Here is a 23,019-nt window from a genome sequence, read left to right as displayed (position 1 = left end):
AGAAGGGGGTGTCTAAGGCCCTGGTTAGATTAGGTCAATTCTGGAAATATGTTATATTGAAGTCATATGTCAGAATGACGTGTTTTTTGGATTCTATAAGTTTTAGAGGGTAACTTCACATAGCTAGGAAGGTTTTTAAATGCCTGTCCATCTCTATAACTATTTAATACATTTATAGAAGCAGACAGGATTTTCAAAATCAATGCATGCCTCTGTCCAACATGGCCTCTTGGTTTAAGGCTATAGTTTTTATGCTCAAAGAATGCAGGTTTATAGATCCAAATATATGTCTCTGAAGCCAACTCTGGATTCTATACCACATACTGGGTGCCCTTTCTGAAGGAAAACTTATACTTACAGATTTTCATTTCATGCTGTGTATATTTAGACTGCTTTAGCAGCTTGGGGGAAATGCAGGTCAGGTCAGCAGCATAGCTAAAATGCTAAATATCTTTCTATGAAAAAAAATACTTATTTTGTTTGGGAGCCCTGCCATGGGCTGCTTTCATAGCACAAAAAGTTAATTTAGTATCCACAAACAGTATTTAAAAGTTTCTCAATAAAACACACACACCAGATGGACTAAGCCAAAGAAAAGCAAAAGTTGAAGAAACAGTGAAGGAAAAGTTCTCCAGTTTTTGTCTCTACGGGCCACGTTGTGAGGTCCTCACTCAGGCAAACCTCCAAGTCAGGGTTGTTTTGCTTGTGTAGGACTGAAGGGTTTGACACTATGATACTTTGCAAAGTAAGAAACACTTGTTGCTGTGACTAAACTGAGCTTTTTTAAAATTCCACTTGGCATTTTGGAGCCAATTGCAGGGGGAAGTCACATTGCTCAGATGTTATGTCCTCCTAGAACAGAGAGATTGTGGAAACAGGATATCTGTCAAGTGGTCAATCACATGCCATCATTCTTTCTGATTTTACTGGAAGCTTTATCTCTAGTGTATGGAGCAGAAGCAAACTATGATCCATTTTCCAGTGTCTGCTGTTTGTCTATATGTCTAGGCACTTATGTGACCCCATCACTGTAGGAACCTCACATGCATTAAAGAATTTATCCTTAACACTTATGAGAGATTGGAAACTTAAAAAACAGAGTGGCTTGCAAAAGGTCACATGGGAAGTCTGTGGCGGAGCTGGCAATTTAAACCTTAATATCGGGAATCTAGTACAGTGTGTTCACCATGAGACCATATTGCGTTATACAGTCACCATTATCTCTGACATAATCACAGATAATGCCACAGTGAATTAGACCAAAGTGAATTTTAAAAGTCGAATTTTAGAAAGGATCTTAATTAATTCTAACTAACTAAAACAGCTAAATGATTAAATCTACTCAGCTTTGGCCAAAGACAGCTTCACTGTCAATTTACTAATCCTTGAAAATCAGTTTATAAAGAAACAGCAGATACCTTATCACTCGCAGAGCACCATAAAAATACACCGTGCTTTGTGAACACAGTAAGACTCATTCCCTGCCCCAAAGAATGTACTGTCTAATAACTGTGGTATAATTAGGTAAGGCTGTAACCAAGCTCTCCCAAACAAGCAGCCATACTTTTCAGCAGTTTCACACTTACATTGTCTTGAGTCCTGTGAGGCCCCTAAACATTCGCCCTTGCACCGATTCCAGCTGATTTCCCGTCAGCATCAGTTCCTGCACTCCTGTTGCCCCATCAAAGGCACCTTCTCGGATCTCCTTGATCTTATTGTTATTCAGGTTTCTGGTGGGGGAAAGCAAAGGTAATAGGAAATAGATTACCAAACATTCGTCAGCACAAGAGAAAGAGAGGCTTACTGAAGACTATGTGCTTTGCAGAAATTATCCAGCCAGGTTTTCAATCTGTAACGGAGGGCAAAAAGCAGTTTGAAATCATAACATACAAACAGCTCCCCTTTCACAACATTTATCACAGACACAATCATACCAGGATAGGAGACAGAACTGAGGTAAGTACGTCAGACCAAAGTCAAAGGAACTGCGCCTTGTTACACCTGGTCTGAATCAGGCTCTTAATGGGCTCGATCCTGCAAGGCGCAGAGCATTCTGGCACACTACTTGTGCATACAGTTAAACACCTGCTTAAGTGGTTTTGCTGTACTGGTTTTCCTGCAAGCCTTATGTAACCACAGGGTGCAGAGCACATAACTCCGAGATATGGACCATCTTTGCTTGTGTCTATTGTACAGCACCAAACACCACACGGGCTTTAAATGTGTAAGCAATAATGAAGTGGAGAAACATAAAGTCAGATGCAAAGGGAATGATGAATGTAAATGTACAACGTAATTAAACTACAAAATGGTTTAAACCTGAAATGAAACCTGGGCTGAATGTGCTGTATTTGTGAAAAAGCCAAATGGATGGAGAACTTCCATTTGATAAAATGGTGTTGAGATTTATTAAAATAGGCTACTCTTATTTATGAAAATCATGCCTTACGTTGTTCAGAACCTTAGGGCTCAACCCTGCAAACATTTACTACGAGGCTCAGTGCATGCTACTCTGAATAATCCTATTGACTTCAGAGTTACTCCTCATAATAGTAAGCACTATTCTTTGTAATAAGGCTCTGAAGTATAGGGCCATGCATAAAACACATTTCCATTCTCCGAAAAGCATACTGTCTAATGGCCAGACTCTGACACCGATACTCATATTGAGAAGCACCTTATTGCAGAAGTGGTCCCATTGCTATTCAACACGAGTAAGGGATTCAGAATATGTGCCTAAATGAGGGAAAACAAGCAAACAAGAAGGCATTGGACTTGTGCCTGGGCCATGCTTTTCTGAAGAATGGACAGTTTGATTAGGATAAAAGTTAATGGAACACATGGCAGCAGTACAATTCTGGCCTTAGATGCAAACAAACACTGTGGGGTTGCTCTTTGCAGAACTTGTCCCTGAATGAAAGGAACTTTGTAGACTGGAGATGGGTTTCATGTGGTAAACTCTGGTAAGCTGGTTTATGTCTCCTGAAAAACTGTCAGATACTGGGCCATACAGCATGTGACCCATCACCTCTTGTGCGTTCTGCAGCCAGCAAGGAGGGGAAAGAATGCCAACTATAAGGCAGAAAAAAATCACGAAAATATATATATTTTGGGGGAGAGGGGGTGGATTTCAAAAAGTTTCTTGTGCTTTGTACTTTCATCCATGATGTGAAGACAAGAGTTTATGTTCAGTGTCAAAGCCAGCCTAGTATGCATATTATGACATATGAATTTAATTTGGGGCTGAACTGTTGTCTGATGAAAGTTTATAGCTCAGTATCTCTTTTGTGTCTGTTTTGAATCCATACATTATGTTACTTTTCCTATTGCTCACAATGACTCCCTTTTCCTGGTGGTGACCATGGAGTGATGCATATTTGCAGTTTTGTTCTCTGACTGGTAATTCATACAACACCTTTGACCTGTAGTTCACCATTAATAATCCAACCTGCACTTGAAGTGATTAGGTTTCATTACTATCTGAAGGCTGTTTGGTCATCCATGTAAGAGTGGTTGTAATCCACTTCCTAGAGGACATATACTCATGTTGCAAAAACCAAACACACTCAGTAGGCTGGCCAGAGACTGGGGAAGGCCTTAGCTTCTCACCCTACAAATTGGACACACCAATCAAGTCAGGAATAAGGCATATTAGTTGACACTGTGTCAAAGCTTGCACCTTTCACAGTCAACAGAGTCACAGCGTAGAAATGGGACTTCAACCACCTGGATTGTTGAACTCTGCTCCTTTCACCAGCAGTATATTATTAGTTTTTAAGTGTCCAAAAACATGGTAGGTGTTTTACAGAATAGACAAAAATTTATCCCCTGCCCTGAAGATCTTAAAATTCAATATTAAATAGTACAAGCTAAACCAAACAGTAGAGGTGAGGAAAGACCAGGCTTACAACAGTGAATGGAGACAAGACTGTTCTGCAATGCCACTGGGATCATAGTCAAAGTAGACGACTCACCAAGATGGGTTCCCTTATTTTTCTTCCTGAACCCATTTCCTCTCCATTAGACTATAAAAAAAGAGATGGGTAGCTGACAGCAACTGTCCTGTACAAATATCTACCATTATGTGTAGGCGTCCCTAAAGTCTGATTGAAATTTTGAAAGATTTACTAGAATCCTAGACCTTGGAAATAAGTGGCTTTTCACATTCAAGCAGCCTAAAAAGATTATCCCTGATGGCAAAAAGGTGAGAAAAAAAATCAGTAAAACTTTAACTATTCTTGTCTTATAATTTGGACAAAAAACAGTTTACCATTTTCAGAGGTGACAATGTAAATTCATAGTGAAAATGGCATGTTTCCATCTGGAATAAACTTCTGAAAAAAAACTCTGACTTCACAGCAGACTTTTACTATTTCAAACATTACAAGCCGTGTCCTTCAGGAATGCTGAGATTCCATCCCAAATCATACTTGAAACAAGTGCTTTGAAATAATATTAGATCAGTCTTGGCAGCCTTCCAGCTCAATCCTATTTTCCATCTGTTACTCTGGATTTGTTTTACAGAAATACATACGTTTTCTTTTAAGTGAATTTGTTGGGGGTGAATGATGCTGGGCTAATCTCTATCTGGTGAGCGTGTCATACTACAAGTGGCAGTAGTATAGGTTTCCTCAGGCAGCTCTACTCGTGCACCTTGACCCTTCCATACAGCCTCTCCTCCTGGCTCTATGCCCATTGGTCCTTTTGCTGGGACTGCTGGTGGGGCACAGGCAGTTCAGAGACATGAATATCTATCTTCTGGAGTCAGCCCTCCAACTCCTTGACATACCCCAATTATTAACTTTTGGTTACCACCAACCTCAACTAGATTTGATCCTGTATTACCTAGACATGAGGGGCTCAGAGTCCTATCATCCTAATTCAGAGCAAAGGAAGTTTCAGAGACACAGAGAACCATAATTCAGGCTAGTTCAGAGACACAGAAAACCAAAGGGTAGGCTTACCCACTGGACAGGAAATAATTTTCCCATCCCACAAAAATATTTGAAATTTCAGAAAATCTTCTCTGTTCCACAGTGGGAGGAAACCGAGACCTTCAGAAACGTCACAAATATTAGAGCGAGAGAGACACACGGCCATATGAGCCAATAGCCTGGTGGGTTACTGTACTCATCCGGGATGCGAGTGCCCCAGTTCAAATCCCAGTTCTTCTTCATTTGTAGCAAAGACTTGTGAACCCTGGTCTTCTACATCCCAGGTGAATGCCTTAGCCACCAGGCTATCCTAGGCCCTTTGCTTCTTTCTCTCTTGTTGTGACCAGAAATTCCACCCTGGACCTGAGGAAACCTCTCTCAGTGAAAGTTTCATCAAGCCAATCCCTTCCTGCAAAAAGTTTTGAATTTGACAAGTCAGCATTTTCTGACTAAAAACCATTTAGTCAAAAAATTCCACACCAGTTCTACTCACCACCTTTGCCATTATATAGCCTGGACTTAAAATAAAAATCCTTGAGTCCAAACAATCCAGCACCCTTCTTTCTTTAAAAACAAACAAACAAACAAAAAAACCTGTGAATTGGATTTCGAAGTCTGAAACCTAGTTTCCAGGAGAGAATGTGGCTTTGTGGCTAGAACATCAGGTTGCAGGTTAAGAGTTCTGTTCCCAGCTCTGACACTGACATGTGGCCGACCTCAGAAAAGTCACCGTCCACTTTCCTGTGCCTATATTGGCTCTGACTTACATCCCCCACCCCCTTATAAATATCTGTGACAGCTCTAGAAAGTTTAAGATTCATTCCCCCATGCATCCACTTCAGAATGGGAGTATAATAATTGGGGTCTTTTTCAAACATGCATGCAGCACAGCTTTATTAGATAGACCCTATAATGGCTTTGTTGTATCCATGATGAGCTATCATGTAAATTAGTACCGAGAGACTTCTTAAAAATTTGTCACATTTGATTCCCAGATCCAGGGGTCAATGAATCCTTTGGGACCATTTAAATACATGGCTTATTGACAGAACAGACAAAGGCTCCAAAGTGAAAACTGCCCGCACATGTGCCATTTCTAGGGGAGAAAGCTGCTGCCATTGCCTCCCCATACAAATAGGTTAGGCTACCGCGCTGTACTATGGGCGTTCAAATGGGCATAAATACACAAAGATTGTGAGGTGCTCAGATACTGTGGAAATGGGGTGCATAAATGTACCTCACATAGCTTGAGGGGGGATTTCCTTTGTTATTGTTAAAGGTAAGAGTCACTTTACCATCCAGTATTATGAGTGTTTTATCCAGCACAACCCTGGTGCATAGTGTTACATGTAAGGTTAAAAATGAGGGGAACAGGGAGCACAGTGGAACCCAGCATTAATGAGTGTCCACTGTGTAGCTGCCAGCTTAATCCTGCCTCGCAGTTGCAGGAGCGAGGCATGGATAAAGGCTTCTTTACTATGAAGATCACTTCAGGCCATGACTCCACAGACACATCCATTCTCTGCCTACACCCTGTCTCTTTTATTTTTAAGCTTTGCACTTGTGCATATGAGAGAAGGATCACAATGGGCTTGATACCATTAATTACCACTGCTGTATACTAAACCTAGGGCTCTAAATCTCATTTCTGTTCACAGGTAGCCTCCACCAGCACTTGTGCTGGGGTGCAATAGTCAGGCACAATGCACAAAGACTAGCAGGATCAATGTTCTGCATCTACAGAGCTCTGGTTAATTTGGCTGTTTTTATATAATAGTGATAACTGCTGACATCCCATTGCTACCACGCAATAAAATCCACCAAAAACGCATGGACAGCTGAAAAGGAAATGGGTCCTGAGGCATGTCTGTAAGCACTTAATGTGCACAGGCATGAATCAAAGGGGAACACCTACAAAGCCTGGTCATCGTTAAAGACTTTGCTCTCTAACTTGTACTTGTTGGTAAAGTTTAAACCGACACCCACATCTTGGGAGAGGAGGAAAAAAGGAGTCTCTTGGAAGACTGGGCCTATATTAAAGTGTGTCTCTGAACACACAGAGTGCAGATCTATTACATTATAAAGGTGCCATTTTTAGAGGGCTACTGCTCAGAGTCTTATCTGTTTACATTAGTGGCTAAAGTTTATAATGGTGTTATACCCATTGCTCATGCAGAGTTAACATAGCTATGGGAAAAGAAGATGGATTCTATTCTGTGTCATTCATCAACAGAATTGTTTATCCAGTGCTAATTGCTGGGTTAAATTCTCTTTTAGGGTTTTATCCTGCTAGTCATCACTGTAGTATGTAAGCACTTTCCACATAAAATCAATAACAGCACAGTCCCTAGTGGAATTTATGGAGTCTCTGGAACTTCTCCTGTTTCAGGGTAAAAATGCTGCTTGTGTTAGGAGTTAATTTTTTAACTATTTCAATTGCTTTTTCTTGGTTTCTTAGGTTGATTCTTTCCCCAAGGGTTTTATAATTTTTTTTAAGTTGGTTGGAGAAGAGGGTTTGAGTACAAAAGCAGATTAGTCATTCTTATGGAGGAAAGGCCTTTTTTAGCATTTGAGCCATACTGAAGACAACTGAGCAATTTTGATTTGGGATCACTGGGCCACAGTGAAGATAGAACTCACAAAACTGATGATAGAGTGAGTTGTTTTCAGAGTAGAACTGCTCTTTAAGGCTTTAATTACTAGAATAAACACTGCAATCCACTCAGTGACCAGATAGTGCAGATTGAGGAAATAAAGGAAAAACTCAGGTGCACTCAGGCTGCTAGATTCCACAACACGCTCAATATCTGCCTATGGATCTGGTGAGTACCAAATAAAGTCCATTACAGTAACCCTTGGTAGAGGTAATGAAGACATGGGTTGCCAGGGTAAGGTCAGTGTTTTGAAGAAAGGATGGCAATTTAGGAATATTTTAAAGGAGAAAAGCCACTCTTGGCCATGGGTGACATCTGAGATTCTATGTTCAAAAATGACCTCACATTGCAAACCCTATTGGCACACTTGGAACAAGGGAAGCCACCGTTCAAATGATTCTATAGTCATTTCCCCTACCCATAAGCAATTATTCCTGAGATTCCAGCTTCTGTTTTCCATCCACTCTGCAGTGTCAGCTAGGAAACCAAGAGAATTGCTGTGGTCTGAGACAGTATAAAATATAGGTATGTCTAGCATTCTGCTAATACTATAGACCAGTGGTTCCCAAACTTGTTCTGCCGCTTGTGCAGGGAAAGCCCCTGGTGGACTGGGCCGGTTTGTTTACCTGCCGCTTCCGCAGGTTCAGCTGATCGCGGCTCCCACTGGCCGTGGTTCACTGCTCCAGGCCAATGGGAGCTGCTGGAAGCGGCGCGGACCGAGGGACATACTGGCCGCCGCTTCCAGCAGCTCCCGTTGGCCTGGAGCAGTGAACAGCGGTCAGTGGGAGCTGCGATCGGTCGAACCTGCGGACGCGTCAGGTACATAAACCAGCCTGGCCTGCCAGGGGCTTTTCCTGCACAAGCGGCGGAATAAGTTTGGGAACCACTGCTATAGACCGTTCCACCCTATATATGGGATTATATAGTTAATTACTGAAGTTAATCAGGAAAAAATTGATAGGCACAGAATTTTTACCCTTTTAAAAATCAGCAAGTTCATTTTAGTGGGTTTAATTTCTAAATAAAAGGCTGCCTAACTTGATATTATGGGGTAGTGACCTTTAGAGTTTCTGTACCAAGGATTTAATTTCATTTGCAGCCCTATAACATGTAAAATCAATTTAATCCTAGGCTGTAATTTCATACATTAAGAGTCAGCCTAGAAGGAATATTTTCAAATTATTTTAACCACTGTATGTAATTGTATATTATAGGCCAGGCTGTTGCTTATGAACCTTGCCTGTCACGTGCCATTATAAGACTCTGTTTTCAGTTGCTAATAACTTTTTCAAATTCTTGCCATTTGGGCAGATATTTTCCATGCTGGGTGGCTGCCTCAGGCTGACCTTTGAAAAACTCAAGTCTCCCTAGGCTTTGAAGCAGGGACTTGAAATTTGACAGGGGGATGGCCTTTGTGTCAAGGTAGGTCTACACTTACAATGGTGTGCAGAGTACCAATATTGCACACCCAGCTATCATGGGCATAAACAGCAACGCAGATGGTGAGGTATTGCTTAGGAGAGTAGAGCAGAGTGCCCTACATGCCTGAATCCTATGCTATACACCGTGCATGGCTCTCTACATGCCCAAACAGTGCCACCCACATCTACATTGCTATTTTTAGCACTGTTGTGTCTTGCTGCTTCCTCTTTGCTGGACACTGGCCCCTCTGTAGTGAAAGATTCAGGCAGCTGGGAAAGGCTCTGGCCAGAACTTTTCCCTGCTGCCTCACCCCCGCTGGAGTCTTTCATACCACATTTAGCTACGCACCACCGTGAGTATGGATGCAGCCAGGGCTGGCTCTGGCTTTTTTGCTGCCCGAAGCAAAAAAAAAAAAATAAAAAAATCAGGGCAGCCAGAATGGCAAAGCAAAAAAACAAACAAAAAACCTGCGGCGTGGCCGGAGCAGCAAACCAGGGGAAAAAAAACCCTGCGGGCAGCCGGAGCCAGGGTGCAGGGGGACTCCCTGCGCTGCAGACGTGCCCCGGCTAGTGGGGGGGAGGAGTAGGAAGCAGGGGGAGAAAGAAGGGGGGCGGCCAGGGCTTCAGCGGGGCGCTCACCATGCAGCCCCGACCGCCGCACCGCCTGCTGGGAGGGATCCGCGCTGCTCCGGTCGGCGGGAGGGAAGAACGCGGGCTACCCTGCCGGGCTTGCTACAGACCTGGCACCAGCTGGGGCAGACAGAGCATGCAGCCCGCTCCCAGCAGGGCGCTCTCCTCCTCCGCGCCGCTGCCCACTTCAGGCGGCCGGATTGGCGAACAAAACAAACAAACAAACAAAAAGCGGCCATGCTGCCCTGTAGAATCTGCCGCACCAAGCACGAGCTTGCTCGGATGGTGTCTGGATGCAGCTTGCCTTTCACTGCGGTGCGTAACTACATCTACCCTACACGTCGAACCACATGTAGACAAGTTCACAGAGACGCTCTTTATGCCATTCCTGTGAAAATCTCCCCAAATTTGGCCAAGTTATAAGCCTATGAAAAACTGCAGGTTGCATATGCTGCCAAGAGTCTTAAGATTTTAGCAGTTAAAGTCCCCAAAAATTCGGTCCATAATGGGCATGCTCCAGCCCAAGGCTGAGCAGGACTTACCCTGCAATTGCAGCTCTGGTCAGCGGTGAGCTATGCCAGAGAAGGGTCTGGGTCCAAGCACCTGGACTTTGAGCAGGGAGACTGACTCTCTCCTGTGCTTTCAATGCCTCCTCTGCTTGGCGTGAAGAAGGAATCTGCATGATTTGAACACAGAGGGGACAAGAGCCAGACCTGTTGGGGGTAACCTTAGAGTGGCAGGGGTTGACTAGGAATGGCAGGGGTTGAGAGAAGGAAACTTGGACTGAAAGTTGGGGTGTGGGGGAGACTGGGACTGGCTGGGCAAGGAGACTGGGACAAGGAGCTAGGAGAAGGGAAACAGATAAGCTGAGGAGCCTGAGGAAGGATTTTGGGCCAGGGTGGGCATGACTGGAGACCATAGTGGGGAAAGGGACACACTGGATGGGGACCTGGTGAGTGGAGACTGGATACAAGGGGGTGATGTAGTAAAGGAGGCTGTTGTGTGTAAGCCCTCAGCCTCATTTGTTGCAGACATTGGAAGGTGTGTAGTGAATGAGGCAGGGGATTGCAGGAAGAGGAAGGACAGTTTCATGGCGAAGGCAGTTGAATGTGGCCCTGAAGAACTGGAGTCTAGTCCAGCCTCTGACAAAGAGCTCCTAGGTGATATTAAGCAAATCACTTCTCACAGATGGTCACTAATTGTGTGGGCTTTATTTTCTGGGTGACTGACCTGAGTCCCTGGGGTCTGATCTGTAGAAGTGCTGAGCAACTGAAGTCAATGAGAGCTGTGCTTTGAACATAAAAAATGTGCTACATAATGCTAAGTATTCTGAAAAACTGAGTCCCAGGTGTCTCAAATTTGGCATCCAAAATGAGTGGGAACTTCTGATTTTAATCTCCCTGTCCTTCAGTTCCCCATCTGTAAAATGGGGAGAAGAGTAACCCCTTCCCCCCCACATCATCTCACAGGGGTGTTGTGAAAGTAAATTCATTGTTTGTGAAGCACTCAGATACTACAGCGATGAGTGGCATAGAAAAGCCCACGACACATGTAACACCTGTCATGAGGTGCTTAGAAATGAATGTAGTAAAGACCCTCTCAATGATGTCCCTAAAATGGTGGTGAAATCAGTCTGCATTCCACATCCACACTGAAAAAAAGGGGGCTTGATCCAATTCTCTTGCCCCTTTTATATAAAAAGTGGCAGCAATAGGTGGCTGTAAGGCTTAACCAACATCTTTTCCATCATGTTCCCTGCCATACACAAAAAGCAGCTGTTAGAACCGTCGGCAACCCCATCCACCAGTGTCTCCCTGGCAGACACTGCTAAGTAAACCCCTTGTACTACTCACTGAAGCAGCCTATCACTTAGTAAAAGGGCATTTGGTAAAGGGCAAGCAATGACATACAGGGGAGCTATTTTTCTGGTGGCTCAATTGCTTTACAGATGCTTCTAAAGCCATTTTATGAAAGTGTGTGTCTATAGGGTTTCAAACAATGGGAAGTGGTGGCATAATCAAGTTTGATGCATGCTTTTCAGGAAAACTAGCTTAAACTGTTTTAAAGTAGTCAATGTTCTCCAATACCTTTTTCTAAAATCCCAGCATATCATGTGGGACAACCCTTTTACTAAAGGGTCTTCAGGCAGGGCAGGAAAAAATGAAGCCCAGCTAACCAGCATGGCTAGAAAATTCTCTGGTTGGAGGCTGCTATTGAAAATCTATATGAGGCAATGCTTTATTATGAACTTCAGGGCACAATTACCTCTCCTTGCCAGACCTTTCATTGCCCGAATCCGGACATCTGAACTGCACCTGTAATCTTACATTCTTATCTTCTGCCAAGAATAAAGCACTGAAGATTTATTGCTTCGCAGGAAACAAACTCTTAAAACACATGGCTGTTTCATGCTGCATTTATGAACAGCAATGCTGCCTTGTCAAAATGCCCCAACTCCTTATAGATCTATAGGCACAAGACGGACAGCTGCTCAATCAGTGTATATATATATCTCCTCAATATATGTTCCATTCTATATGCATCCGAAGAAGTGGGCTGTAGCCCACGAAAGCTTATGCTCTAATAAATTTGTTAGTCTCTAAGGTGCCACAAATACTCCTGTTCTTTTTGCGGATACAGACTAACACGGCTGCTACTCTGAAACCAGTCTATTTTAAGTGTCAAATGAAATCAAAGAAATGATCCCAACTATCACATCTCTTATTTCCAACTAAAACATGATCACGTGAGATTTTTTTTTGCAGTTGTATATACTTATTTATTTTTGTAGTGCTATTTACTGTATGTAACTACACACTATGACTGCTACAGGCAACAGGGCTTTGTGAAAATGTCACCAACATTTACTAAAAAGCACCAACATGCCCTCTTCATGGTATCTTTCACGGTGTTCTAGGCTTACAGATATGACTAACTCCCATGTTCTCTTTCAGCTCTGAGATGCAGGATCTAAAATAAACAGCATCTGAAACTTTGGCGGCCTTCAAAGTGACAAAAACGATCCACGCCAGGCTTGTATGTCAGAATCTGAGATCTTGCATGACTTGAATCTGCTGGGAGATTCCAGATGTTTAGTAACATGTGGAAGTGTAAAGAACGTGTGTTAGGGAGAGCAAGTGTGGTTAGTTGGTTTTCCCAAACTTGGTTTGACTGACCAATGTAATTTTGCTCAGTAGAAACTGTGGATGGGATTTGAGTGAGGGCAAGAGAGTTCAATAATAAGGTCTGATAAGAGCCACTTTCTAAGATAAATTTAAATAGAGCCCATAAAGATCCTTTTATAATAGAGCTCCAATGCGTATATTTGAAGCCATTAATACTTGCAGCAGAATATTTATCAGGAGAGATCTCATATTACTGAATCTCCCAAAATATGACTTATTCAAATATGCACACTCCATAGGGACAGAATGATGCATAGGGCTGATAAAGGGCTACAGAACCATGCACCTCAAAGGCAGCAGCTTTTTTTACTCTACAGAAGATTAGTGAATGCAAGAAGTTGCTCTCATTTACTTCCCATTACAATATTTTGTGTGTAGAATAGCTGATACTACCATGCTGCTTGGTGGCCTATGTGACCACAGCGTGGTCTTAGAAGTTGTGAGTGGACATGTGTCCACATGACAAAAATCAACAGACTAATTAATACCTTGTTGGCAGTCTCAGGTAAGAGGCAGAGTACAGAATTGGCATGAAGGCTGAACTCCTTTCAGCCTCTATGGGTCATATCTTGGGAAAGACAAGGTGGATGAGGTAATATCTTTTATTGGACCAACTTCTATTGGTGACAGAGACAAGCTTTCAAACTCCACAGAGCTCGTAGAACTCAAAAGCTACTCTTCCACCAACAGAAGGTGGTCCAATAAAATATATTACCTCACCCACCTTGTCTCTCTCACATGGGAGCAACACAGCTACTGCCACCCTGCAAACGTATCTTCGGAAGTTATGGTTGAAGTACTTGGGACAACATGGGAAGCATGTGGTGCCACTGCCTGTCCCGTACCTAGTCTGTGGCTAAACTGAGGACTTTGCCTTCCAGGGCTGTCAATCTGACACCTTATCCACTAAATTCACTTAAATTTAAATGGAAAAAATACAGGACATTCTACTATTGCAGTATGGGACCGTCTAAATGGGACTCCTCCCCTTTCTCCCAGTACAAGGTAGCAGGGATTATATTACATATAGTTACTCATGAGACAGGAACTTGAACTTACATTTTCCTCAGGCTGGGCAATTTCTTGAAGACTCCAGTAGCTTCTAGAACTGAGATATCATTGTCATTTAGACGGCTGGTGGGAACAAACAGAAAGGCACTTAATGCTTCATGGATCTCTGTAGATGTGTCTCTAAGATTGCTACCCAGAAAATTATGACTTTTGTTAAACAAAAAGAAGGATCTCACCCTACTTTCCTGCCAACCCTCTATCTACCACTTATTTGAGCTCCATACAACAGAAGGTGTTATAGACAAAAAACATATAAAAGTAACTGTATAGAAAGTTCTGTGCAAATGAGAGGGAGTGGCTTGCAGAGCATTATCTATATGTCCCCTTAGATCTGAAATTTGCTTCCCATGTTTGGGTCTAAAATAGCCCATGCCTGTTGATCCTGAGAAGTACTGCAAAGACCATTCATTAGCAAGGGCTATCAGGAAGGACAGAGGACTTGGGTGGGAGGCTATATTGCCCTGATTGAATTTGTACCTGGTTAAATTTAATTTAATTTTGTTGTGTGCATGCTTTACTATGTATGCACCAAAGGATTCAGATGTGGCTCAGCATCTTTTCTTTTCTTTGTATTAAGTGGAAATAAATAAAATACCTTAAATACATGGAAAGATTTAAAGAGGACATAAGCACTATAAGAGGACCAAATCCTGAAGATGCTATGTTATATCCAATATTGTCTTATACTCCATTAAATTGGATAATTTGCCTTTCATCTGAAAGGATCCCCAAAAGTAGAAAGCATACATAGAACATATTAGCTCTTTTATATACAGAGTCACTTCGCAGTTTAATGTGTGCAGACAGTTCTAAGGTGGAATGAATGAACTGTTTCACAGCCTTACACAAAGATTTAGGCCAAAGGAATACCCTTTTTTTTAAATTAGCAGCATTGCATTTTGAAAGATCCAATAAACAAGCAGTAAAAAAAAAAAGAGAGAGAGGAAAAATGTGCAAAGGATGTTCAGAATGTCAGCATTCACCATAACCACCTCTGGAGGGCATGCCACTTACAGATCGGTAGCATATTCAGGAAGGTGACTCGGTAAGCGGGTGAGTTTTTGATTGGAACAGTCTACAATTGTTCCTTCGCAGCGACACTTTTCAGGACAGACAAGGTCCATGAAGCACTCCCCAGTGAACTTACTTCTGTAATCCTCTGAACCTGCAGGGAAATGGAAATGTATCCAGGTAAACAGCCTGACAATTAACAATCACAGAAATCAGAGATTGAAAGGAGACCCCTCAGTTCCTTCTCCATCACCCCCATTCACTCCCCCCCAGACTGCCCCAGCCAGTGCAGAGCTGCTCCCTACATTACATTCCAAGGTGTTTTGTCCAGCTCTTTTTTCAAATGACTTGAGAGGATGGGCTCCTGCCTCTTTCCTTCTTTCCTTGGGAGATTATTTCATAGTCTTATAGGCCTCCCTTTGAAAACATCTTTTTCTTAATCTTGTCTAATTATTCCTTTGGGATCCATCCACAGGCCTGCACACATACAGCCTCGCTGCAGTCAGGTTTGCCCATGTGCACTTCACTCTTGCATCAGGGTGCAATAATGATGTCAGCAAGAAAGATGGTGTGTTCAAGTGAAGGAGTCATTTTAAACAAGGGTGTTCAGAAAGGATTCTTTTACTAGCTATTAACCTAGCATACGTGAGTCTGGTCAATTTTGCAACAATTAGATATCTTGACTGACTACATTAAACAAAAAGCAGTTGAAAATAACAGCAGTTTAAATCATGTTCATTTTAATCAAGGTAAGGACAGACTGTACTTAGAGAGAATCACTCTCCAACATGCTATTATATTGTAATTGCCAGACCTCTTTGACAAGGCTTTTGACCCATTCTAATGAAATGCTTTTCCAATTAGGTTCAATGAACTACTCAGTACTTTTCAGCTTTTTTTATTAATAATAAGGGGTTTGAAACTTGATCTCTATGCTTCTGGAGCCAAAAGTATTAATAAACGTGTATGTAAATCCAAGGGTTGCCAGGACAGATCTAGTCATGCAATACTTGCCTGCTCTCTTCATATTTCATTATGGAACCACCAAAAACTTCTTTGGAAACATTTGTTATACTCAAATGCTCATAACAACCAAAACCATATTTTTAACTTGTCGAGGGTTCCCAAAAGCCAATTGTAATTGTAAAAGGTCTTTGTCACTGCCAAAAAACACTTAGTTGAAAAGCACTAATTCAAACAGGCAATACCTTTTTCAGAGTGATTTGAACAAGCTCGTTTTTGAAGAACTCTGAAAAAAATAATAAAAACTAAAACCCAAGCTGAAATATGCCTTCTGAGAGTTGATGTCATTTTTATTCTAGTTTCCCTGTTGAGGCTGATAAAAACACTACTACTTGTTCTATGATTGCTATCCGAAAGAAGAAGAAATGAATCATCCAATGGTACCATTATTTGATTAATTCCTGTTACATATCACCTTACCAGAGGAATCCAGTGAAATCTGGTAGCTCCAAAGTTCTAGCACTTTGATCATCAGACCAGCAGGTTAAAGTCCCATAGATAGACTTGCATTTAATTTATAACACAATGGTTAAAACTACAGTGCAGAAAGGAAAGCAGGTAACATGCTGCTTTGTATAGTACAGATACCAGGGTGATGAATGCTCTGCAAAAAGACACGTCATCATTCTGTTGAGAAATTAAATTAATTTAAGGTCTGATCTGGCTATTGTTTTCAGCCTGAAGGCACTGGAAACAGATCTTGGAGATATTTAAAACTGAAAACATTTGTGCTCAACACTTCCTTATTCATTTAAAATCACTTAAAACATTAGGCAGCAATATCCCATTGTATCTTTTAATGTGTTTTAAAAATACCTACTACAAAAATACTTAAATTCTATCGTTTTCAGCAATAACAGCCAACTCTCTCCTGAAAGTCCCATAACTGGGGCACAAGTTAAAATGGTGACAGGTGAACACTACTGCATACGATGGACAGCACTCTACATCTGAATCCATTAGAACTTCAGAATTGTTGTTACACCACCCACATTGAGCAGTTCCCAGGAATTAAGTAGTGACCAGAAACGGGTTTGAGAATATATCAAATTTAACCACTGAAACATTCACTTGTACCTTTCATTATAAATCCATTCCTTGAAAGAATAATTGTGAATGAAATAATGTGGTGGCGAGTAACTGTTTATTTAGGCATTCTGTCTACTTTGGACATATATCCAGTGTTCTGTGGGCAAATGAGAGATTGGTGATGGAGTGGAAAACCTAGGAAAAAAGGTAGAAAGGAGCATATATTTTTTGAGGGATGTAATATTTGAGGGATCTAGACATATTTTTCTCAACCTTCTTGGAAAAGCTAATAGAAAGAAATTTACCACGTGACTTTGCAACTTCAAATTCCAATTCTCCCGCTGTGTACATCTCTCATACCTACGCTGCATCAACCATTAGAAACTCATCTAGCCAGGGCACCAGTTCACCACCTGCATGCTTGGAACAGGTGAAAACCCTTCAGAACTCAGCAGGAGAGAAAGGAAGCAAAGGGTTTAAAAAAAGATTTAAAGAAGAGTTATCTGTATAAGCATGGAGTCAAAGTGATAAATAACACGCACATCCTCGTCAAGTAGTCAAAGTCATCCATTAGGCTGAAAGACAACAGGAATCAGCTGCCAAAGATTAGATAAAATTTACTATTTGACTAGAGCCTTGAGATCACTTGCACAGGTGGCTGCTCTATTAAGTTATTCCCATCAGAGAAACTAATGTGAAATGCAGCCATCTGCTTGCAGAACTAGTTAAATGTGTATCCCCATCTCTACATGCAATATTTTATCAGCATATTACCTCAGAGGTTTAGGTGGATATGGTATGATTTAAAAAGCACAGTTAGAGATCATGTGCAAATACTACTTCCTCTATTCTAAAAATTAACCTTAGTGAACCATGGAGAAGAGCTACAGAAGAAGTGCAAAAGATTTTGTTTCAGACTAACCATTAACTCATATTTTTATTCCATTTCAGTTGGAAGATCTGTGAAGCTAGCCTGAATGTAAAACATGATATGAAACTTTAAGGTAATTTCCAGTATTGAAACATTACTTGAAACATTAATTGAAAAATTAAGTTGTCTCTAAAAAGGAGTTGCCAAAGACAGAAATTGGGGAACTGCATTAAACTGAAGTGCCCGTTACTGTTATAGAATTTTTACCTAATAATATCAAAAGCACTGTTACAACAAACAGCTGATAAAGCACAAAATGTCCTACGGCAGTTACAGGTTTTTCCTATCTCACAAAAGGGTAAACTGTGACAAAGTTAAGCACAAAATTTTCGAGACTGTCCATTAAGTTGGAGTGCCTTTTTTCTGGTCCTCAAATTGAGAAATTAAAGTTCTATGGCCAAGGACTTTTTTTTAAAGGAGTTCTTACTTAAATTCTGAAATACCAGACACCCAGCAGCTCCCAGTGCGTGCTCAGTACTTCTGGGAAATCAGGCCACATATAAGCACCTGAATGCCATTTTAAGCACTCATTTAGTTAAAATTTTGACATAGGTGTTTCAAATTGACCACCCAAAATTAGTCGATGAAACTGAAAATGTAGTTCTAAGTGCTTTAACGAAAGTCAGAGTGGCAGAGAACACAACAAAACAAAACCAGGAATCCTGACACCAATTCTTAAACTAACCACTAGATAACACTATCTCCGGGTTTACTGGAAAAAATAGCCAGAGCCTGGTGATTCATTAATTCACAGCAACTCTTGTCAGGTCTGATGTATTCATTGCCCCAACTCACTGCTGTCATAATCTGTATCTAAAAGAAGTCATGTAAGGTATCATATACAAGCTGGTAACACGCTGGTCAAGAAAATCATTGTGTGGGGTATGAACAAAGAGTTATAAATATGTGCTAGAATCACGTTCTTACAATTGGCAAGCAACGCATAAGCTCAGCCTGCCCTAGACAAAGAAGTGTGTATTTGCTTGTCTGACCAGCCTGGTCATCAGGCAGAGCCAATGAAGGTATTTTACATATAAGGTGAACAAAGCTAACAAGCAAGGGAGAAGACAGCACGGCGTCTGTACCTCAACAGGAGAAAGAAACTTTGCCTAGGCTTACTTTTCAAAGAATACATTTCAAAGGTTTATTAGACTATAAAAAGGGGCGAGAACCCCATAGTCATCCTTCATCTAAGGAGACAAAGGAAACCAGGCGCTTTGGGCCCTGCGATTGGATCCTGGCTAAGGAATAGCCAGCCATGCTGGAAGAATTTCTATGGTGCGAAAATTTTGAACAAAATTCTCAGGTTTGTTCAGTTGAGTTCCAGCCTTAATAGCTTATTTTCACATTTGTTTTTTTATAACCATTTTTATCCTTATTACTTCTACTTGGTATCACTTTATAAACTTGTTTTACTTACTGTGAACCAATTCAGTGCTGTGATTGAAGGGAAGATTGTGTTAAGCTAACAGGCTGCCGTGTACTGTCTCTTTAAAGGAACAGCAAACTTTTAATGTTTCATGAGTGTTCCAGCGTGAGGGACTGGGCACTACAGGGGAGATAGTTTTGAGGAAACTTGGGGCTGGAAGGGTTGCTGAATTCCCCTACAAAAAGTAACTGGGTGGTGGAAGCCAGGATGTGCCCTGAAAGCTTGTCTGCTGGCTGTTGGTGTCAGGGCTGTGAGGCACAACAGCATAGCATATAAGACACCCAGAGTTGCAAGGCAGGTGTTGACGGAACTCCTTACTGGCCTGTCGGAACCCCAAAATGTTACAGCATCTCTCAATGTTATTTGATACTAGTGTTTTCAATCCTTACCAATAACTGCTTAGACAATTTAACAGCAGCAAAAATGTTTCTGACGTTAGCACAATTTATCAGTAAAGCTTCTAAACAAAATATAGTGCTACCTTACTACTAAGCTTCCATGAGGCTCTCAAAGTACTTTATAAAAGGTAGACATTATCCCTATTTTACACAGAGGGACACTTAGGCAGAGAGAAGTTAAGTGACTTGCTCAAGGTCACAGTCAAGGATCAGATCAAGAAAAAAACTTTAGTATGCTCATTCGCAGTCTTCTGCTCTAACCATTAGAGAATATCACCCTCATGTTAGAAAATGTTTTCCGTTTCAGTAGACATACAGCTATGGAGACTCTCCTGAAATGTTCTATCAAAGTACTTTCTTTCTAGTGTTAGTTCAGTCCTGAGATTCTGTTAAGTAGTAGACATATAACTACACATAACATTGCCTCAGCTGTGATTCCAAGGTGTGGTTCATGCAATATAGTTCATGGAATAGCTCTAAAAATAATTACTCAAATTACGATACCTCTAGCTAATTAAATTAACATGATTTTTGATCTCACTAGAATTATCACTGAAGCCAGAGCCAAACATAATTCATCAACAAGATGTCCAATGTGTCCACTTTAATATCAATTAATCAAATGAGTTATTTAGGGACAGTTATTCTGCATGCAGGCCTCTGAAAAATCACTTTGAAACACTACTGTTCACTGGGGCTATCACCCCGAAACCTGGAGTCAGCTGCTCTGCAGTAGGTGGGTCTATTTATAGAACACAAATAACCTTTTTATCTTTTCCTGTGAGAATGAGGGAATCTCTCACCTTTTGATGCTTCTGAAAACAGCAGAAGTATCCCAGCATGCCATGCGGCAGGAAAGTATGCAGCCTTCCATGGTGCTTGACAGAACCATGTTCAATTTGTATTGTTCTACCACATGGTTAGATCAAGCACAAAGGAAAACCCCATTAACAGTCAGAGTCAGTGTTAGGCAGCGCCAAAGAGAGAGGAGCGTTGAGAGGAAGCAGCATGGAGAAGCACAAGCTGGAGATTTCACTGAGAGCTGCTGTCCATTTCACCCATGCAAAAAAAGGAGCTGGAGTACAAGAGGTCATCATTTTATGCTACAATTGCAAGAACACTCCGTATAGGACAATCTGTGAGCATAAGAGAACAGGGACCAGAAGTTTTTAAAGGCAGAACTACTGCAACAGAAAACACTACCAAAGGATTGCAAATGGCTGCATCCAGTAGGTGTACACAATGGACTGTACAGTGAGCATGTGGAGCTAGGAAAACGCCTATATAAAATGCCTGATCTATGCTACTATTTATTGGGCCACCTTACTCTTCTTTGGTGACTCCTTTCAGAAAATACAGTGGTAAAGCATACTCAACTTTTTTTGGTTTTTATTATACGATCCACTAAAGAAGCCAGCTTGGAGGTACAAAAAGCCAACTTCATATGCCAGAGCACATACTGGTAAAAATAGGATTCCAGCCTGATGACCAAACTCTGGCTTCAGATGCTCGCACACAACTCACTGAATTGGTTTGGGACCTCAGGACAGAATATGTCCCCCCAAATGATCACTCACAACAGTGGGAATATTTACAAGAGAGGAATAATAAGCAGCAGTAATCATTGCTTGATTCCTGTTTTTTAAAACCACACTTCAAAACAAGGACATAGTAGAGAACAATTGCAGTTTAAAATATAAATGAGTCTATTGCTATTACTCCTTCTTAGCATAATACCTGTAGTTTTCCATAGGGTAGGCTGAAATTTGGCTAAATATTAGTTCTTGTCCACCATGGATCCATACATGTAATCGTTAAATCCCTTAATTTTTATAAATTTTGTTTATTAATTGACTAATATATCATATGATCAAATTTCAACCTATGGATTGCTTGGGAACTATGGTAACTGAGTGTAATTGCTATGTGGGATGCAGTCCCATACTCTTATTCCTCCTCCTGTTTAACCTTGCATCCACTCAAGCCCTGGATTTTTGGAAGAAAATCCCCCCCAGGTACTCTGTTATGCAATGAGCAGACATATTTCTTATCTACCAAATGCCTTTATTCAATGTATCCAACATTCATCAGAGTCCCTGTAAACAAAAAAAGTAATTTTGATGTGGGTGCACACTTTCAATCATTGTGGAGCAGGGCATGTAAAAATCACCAGGGCAGAGCTTTGGGGAATATTTGAACAAATCTGTGTCCCTCTGTTGTGTTAATTAAGCATTTCTCTTTTTAAAAAAACTATGTGCTCTAGCCATGAACCACCATGAACAAGGGGTAGCAATGTAAAGAGAAAGGAGTTTACCACAAAGGCTAGTTCAAGTCCTCCTCAGACACAAAGGGACAGGCAGCTCAAAAGCACCACTACACTTGCTTTGCAGTTAAATTTTGGGATTTCTGTTCATGGCAGCTGTGGCAAAAATATGCAGGTAAACAGCCACTTTTGGGGATAAATGTACAAGGGAAAGCAGGAAAGCTTATTGCTTGCACTTTGGTCCCAAACACTTTGCTGCTTCAAAAAATGAATTTCAGTTTGGGCCCAAAACTCATTTCCCATGAGCCTCTGTATGAACAAAACATCACTCATATAAATGTTTGCAAAAAGTAATGTTTAAAAAGGGGTGACTGACATGGGAAATTGAAATTTAGTTGCCAATTCACTGAAAAGTTGCCAGACAATTTCCCCTGCCACTGGCCCAGCTCAAGAAGCACAATGTTAAATATAAGTTACATTAAAGTAAAATTGTATGATTTACTGTAAAAGGAGATTCCAAACTGCAATAATCAGAGGTCTGTTATTTCAAACCAATGGTTGAATCTGTAGTTTGAAAAGGAGTTGTATATGGTTCACTGTTTTTAGCTCTGTCATTAGATTGCATCTACTCAGCAAACTGTTTAGATATCAGAACAAGTGGATGGAAGATTTATTGATCTATTTCAGGCTCATATGTTACTGCATTTGTTTTATTTAACTGGCTTGTTTTACTTAACATGCCAATCTCTCTCTCTCATGCTTTTATTTTTTCTATTTAAGTGGCTTTTGGTGCTCATTAAAAGGTGCTAAAGTCACTGCTCCAGTGAGTGACATTCAATTTAGCCACAAAACAAGTGCAACAGAGGCAGTGGCACTTATCCCCAAGCTGGAGGCACCATCCACTAGGGGTAACGGGTATCTCTGTGTCCATCCCCTTTCTGTCCAGTGCCTTTCTGCATAGACTCCCAATGAGGGTGTTGGCTTGTAATTTTTACATACAGCTGATGAACTGTTGTCTACTTTCTGTCAAATGTTCTGCT

The 23,019-nt window shown here is 41.2% G+C and overlaps 1 protein-coding gene across 2 annotated transcripts in view; it reads right to left on the bottom strand.

Annotated features, from left to right (window-relative positions):
* Window positions 1-23,019, bottom strand: part of SLIT3 (slit guidance ligand 3) — a 793,796-nt gene that overhangs the window by 183,541 nt on the left and 587,236 nt on the right. For both annotated transcript variants that reach the window (XM_005295705.5, XM_065554865.1), the window contains 3 exons: window positions 14,910-15,060; window positions 13,884-13,958; window positions 1,587-1,730 (listed from right to left, as the gene is read on the bottom strand). In XM_005295705.5, the coding sequence (XP_005295762.1) occupies window positions 1,587-1,730; window positions 13,884-13,958; window positions 14,910-15,060 (370 nt within the window). The remainder of the gene's footprint in view (window positions 1-1,586; window positions 1,731-13,883; window positions 13,959-14,909; window positions 15,061-23,019) is intronic.

Source organism: Chrysemys picta, chromosome 8 (genome assembly GCF_011386835.1).
Source record: "Chrysemys picta bellii isolate R12L10 chromosome 8, ASM1138683v2, whole genome shotgun sequence".
Classification (NCBI taxonomy): domain Eukaryota; kingdom Metazoa; phylum Chordata; order Testudines; family Emydidae; genus Chrysemys; species Chrysemys picta.
This window is presented reverse-complemented; position numbering and strand designations above follow the sequence as displayed.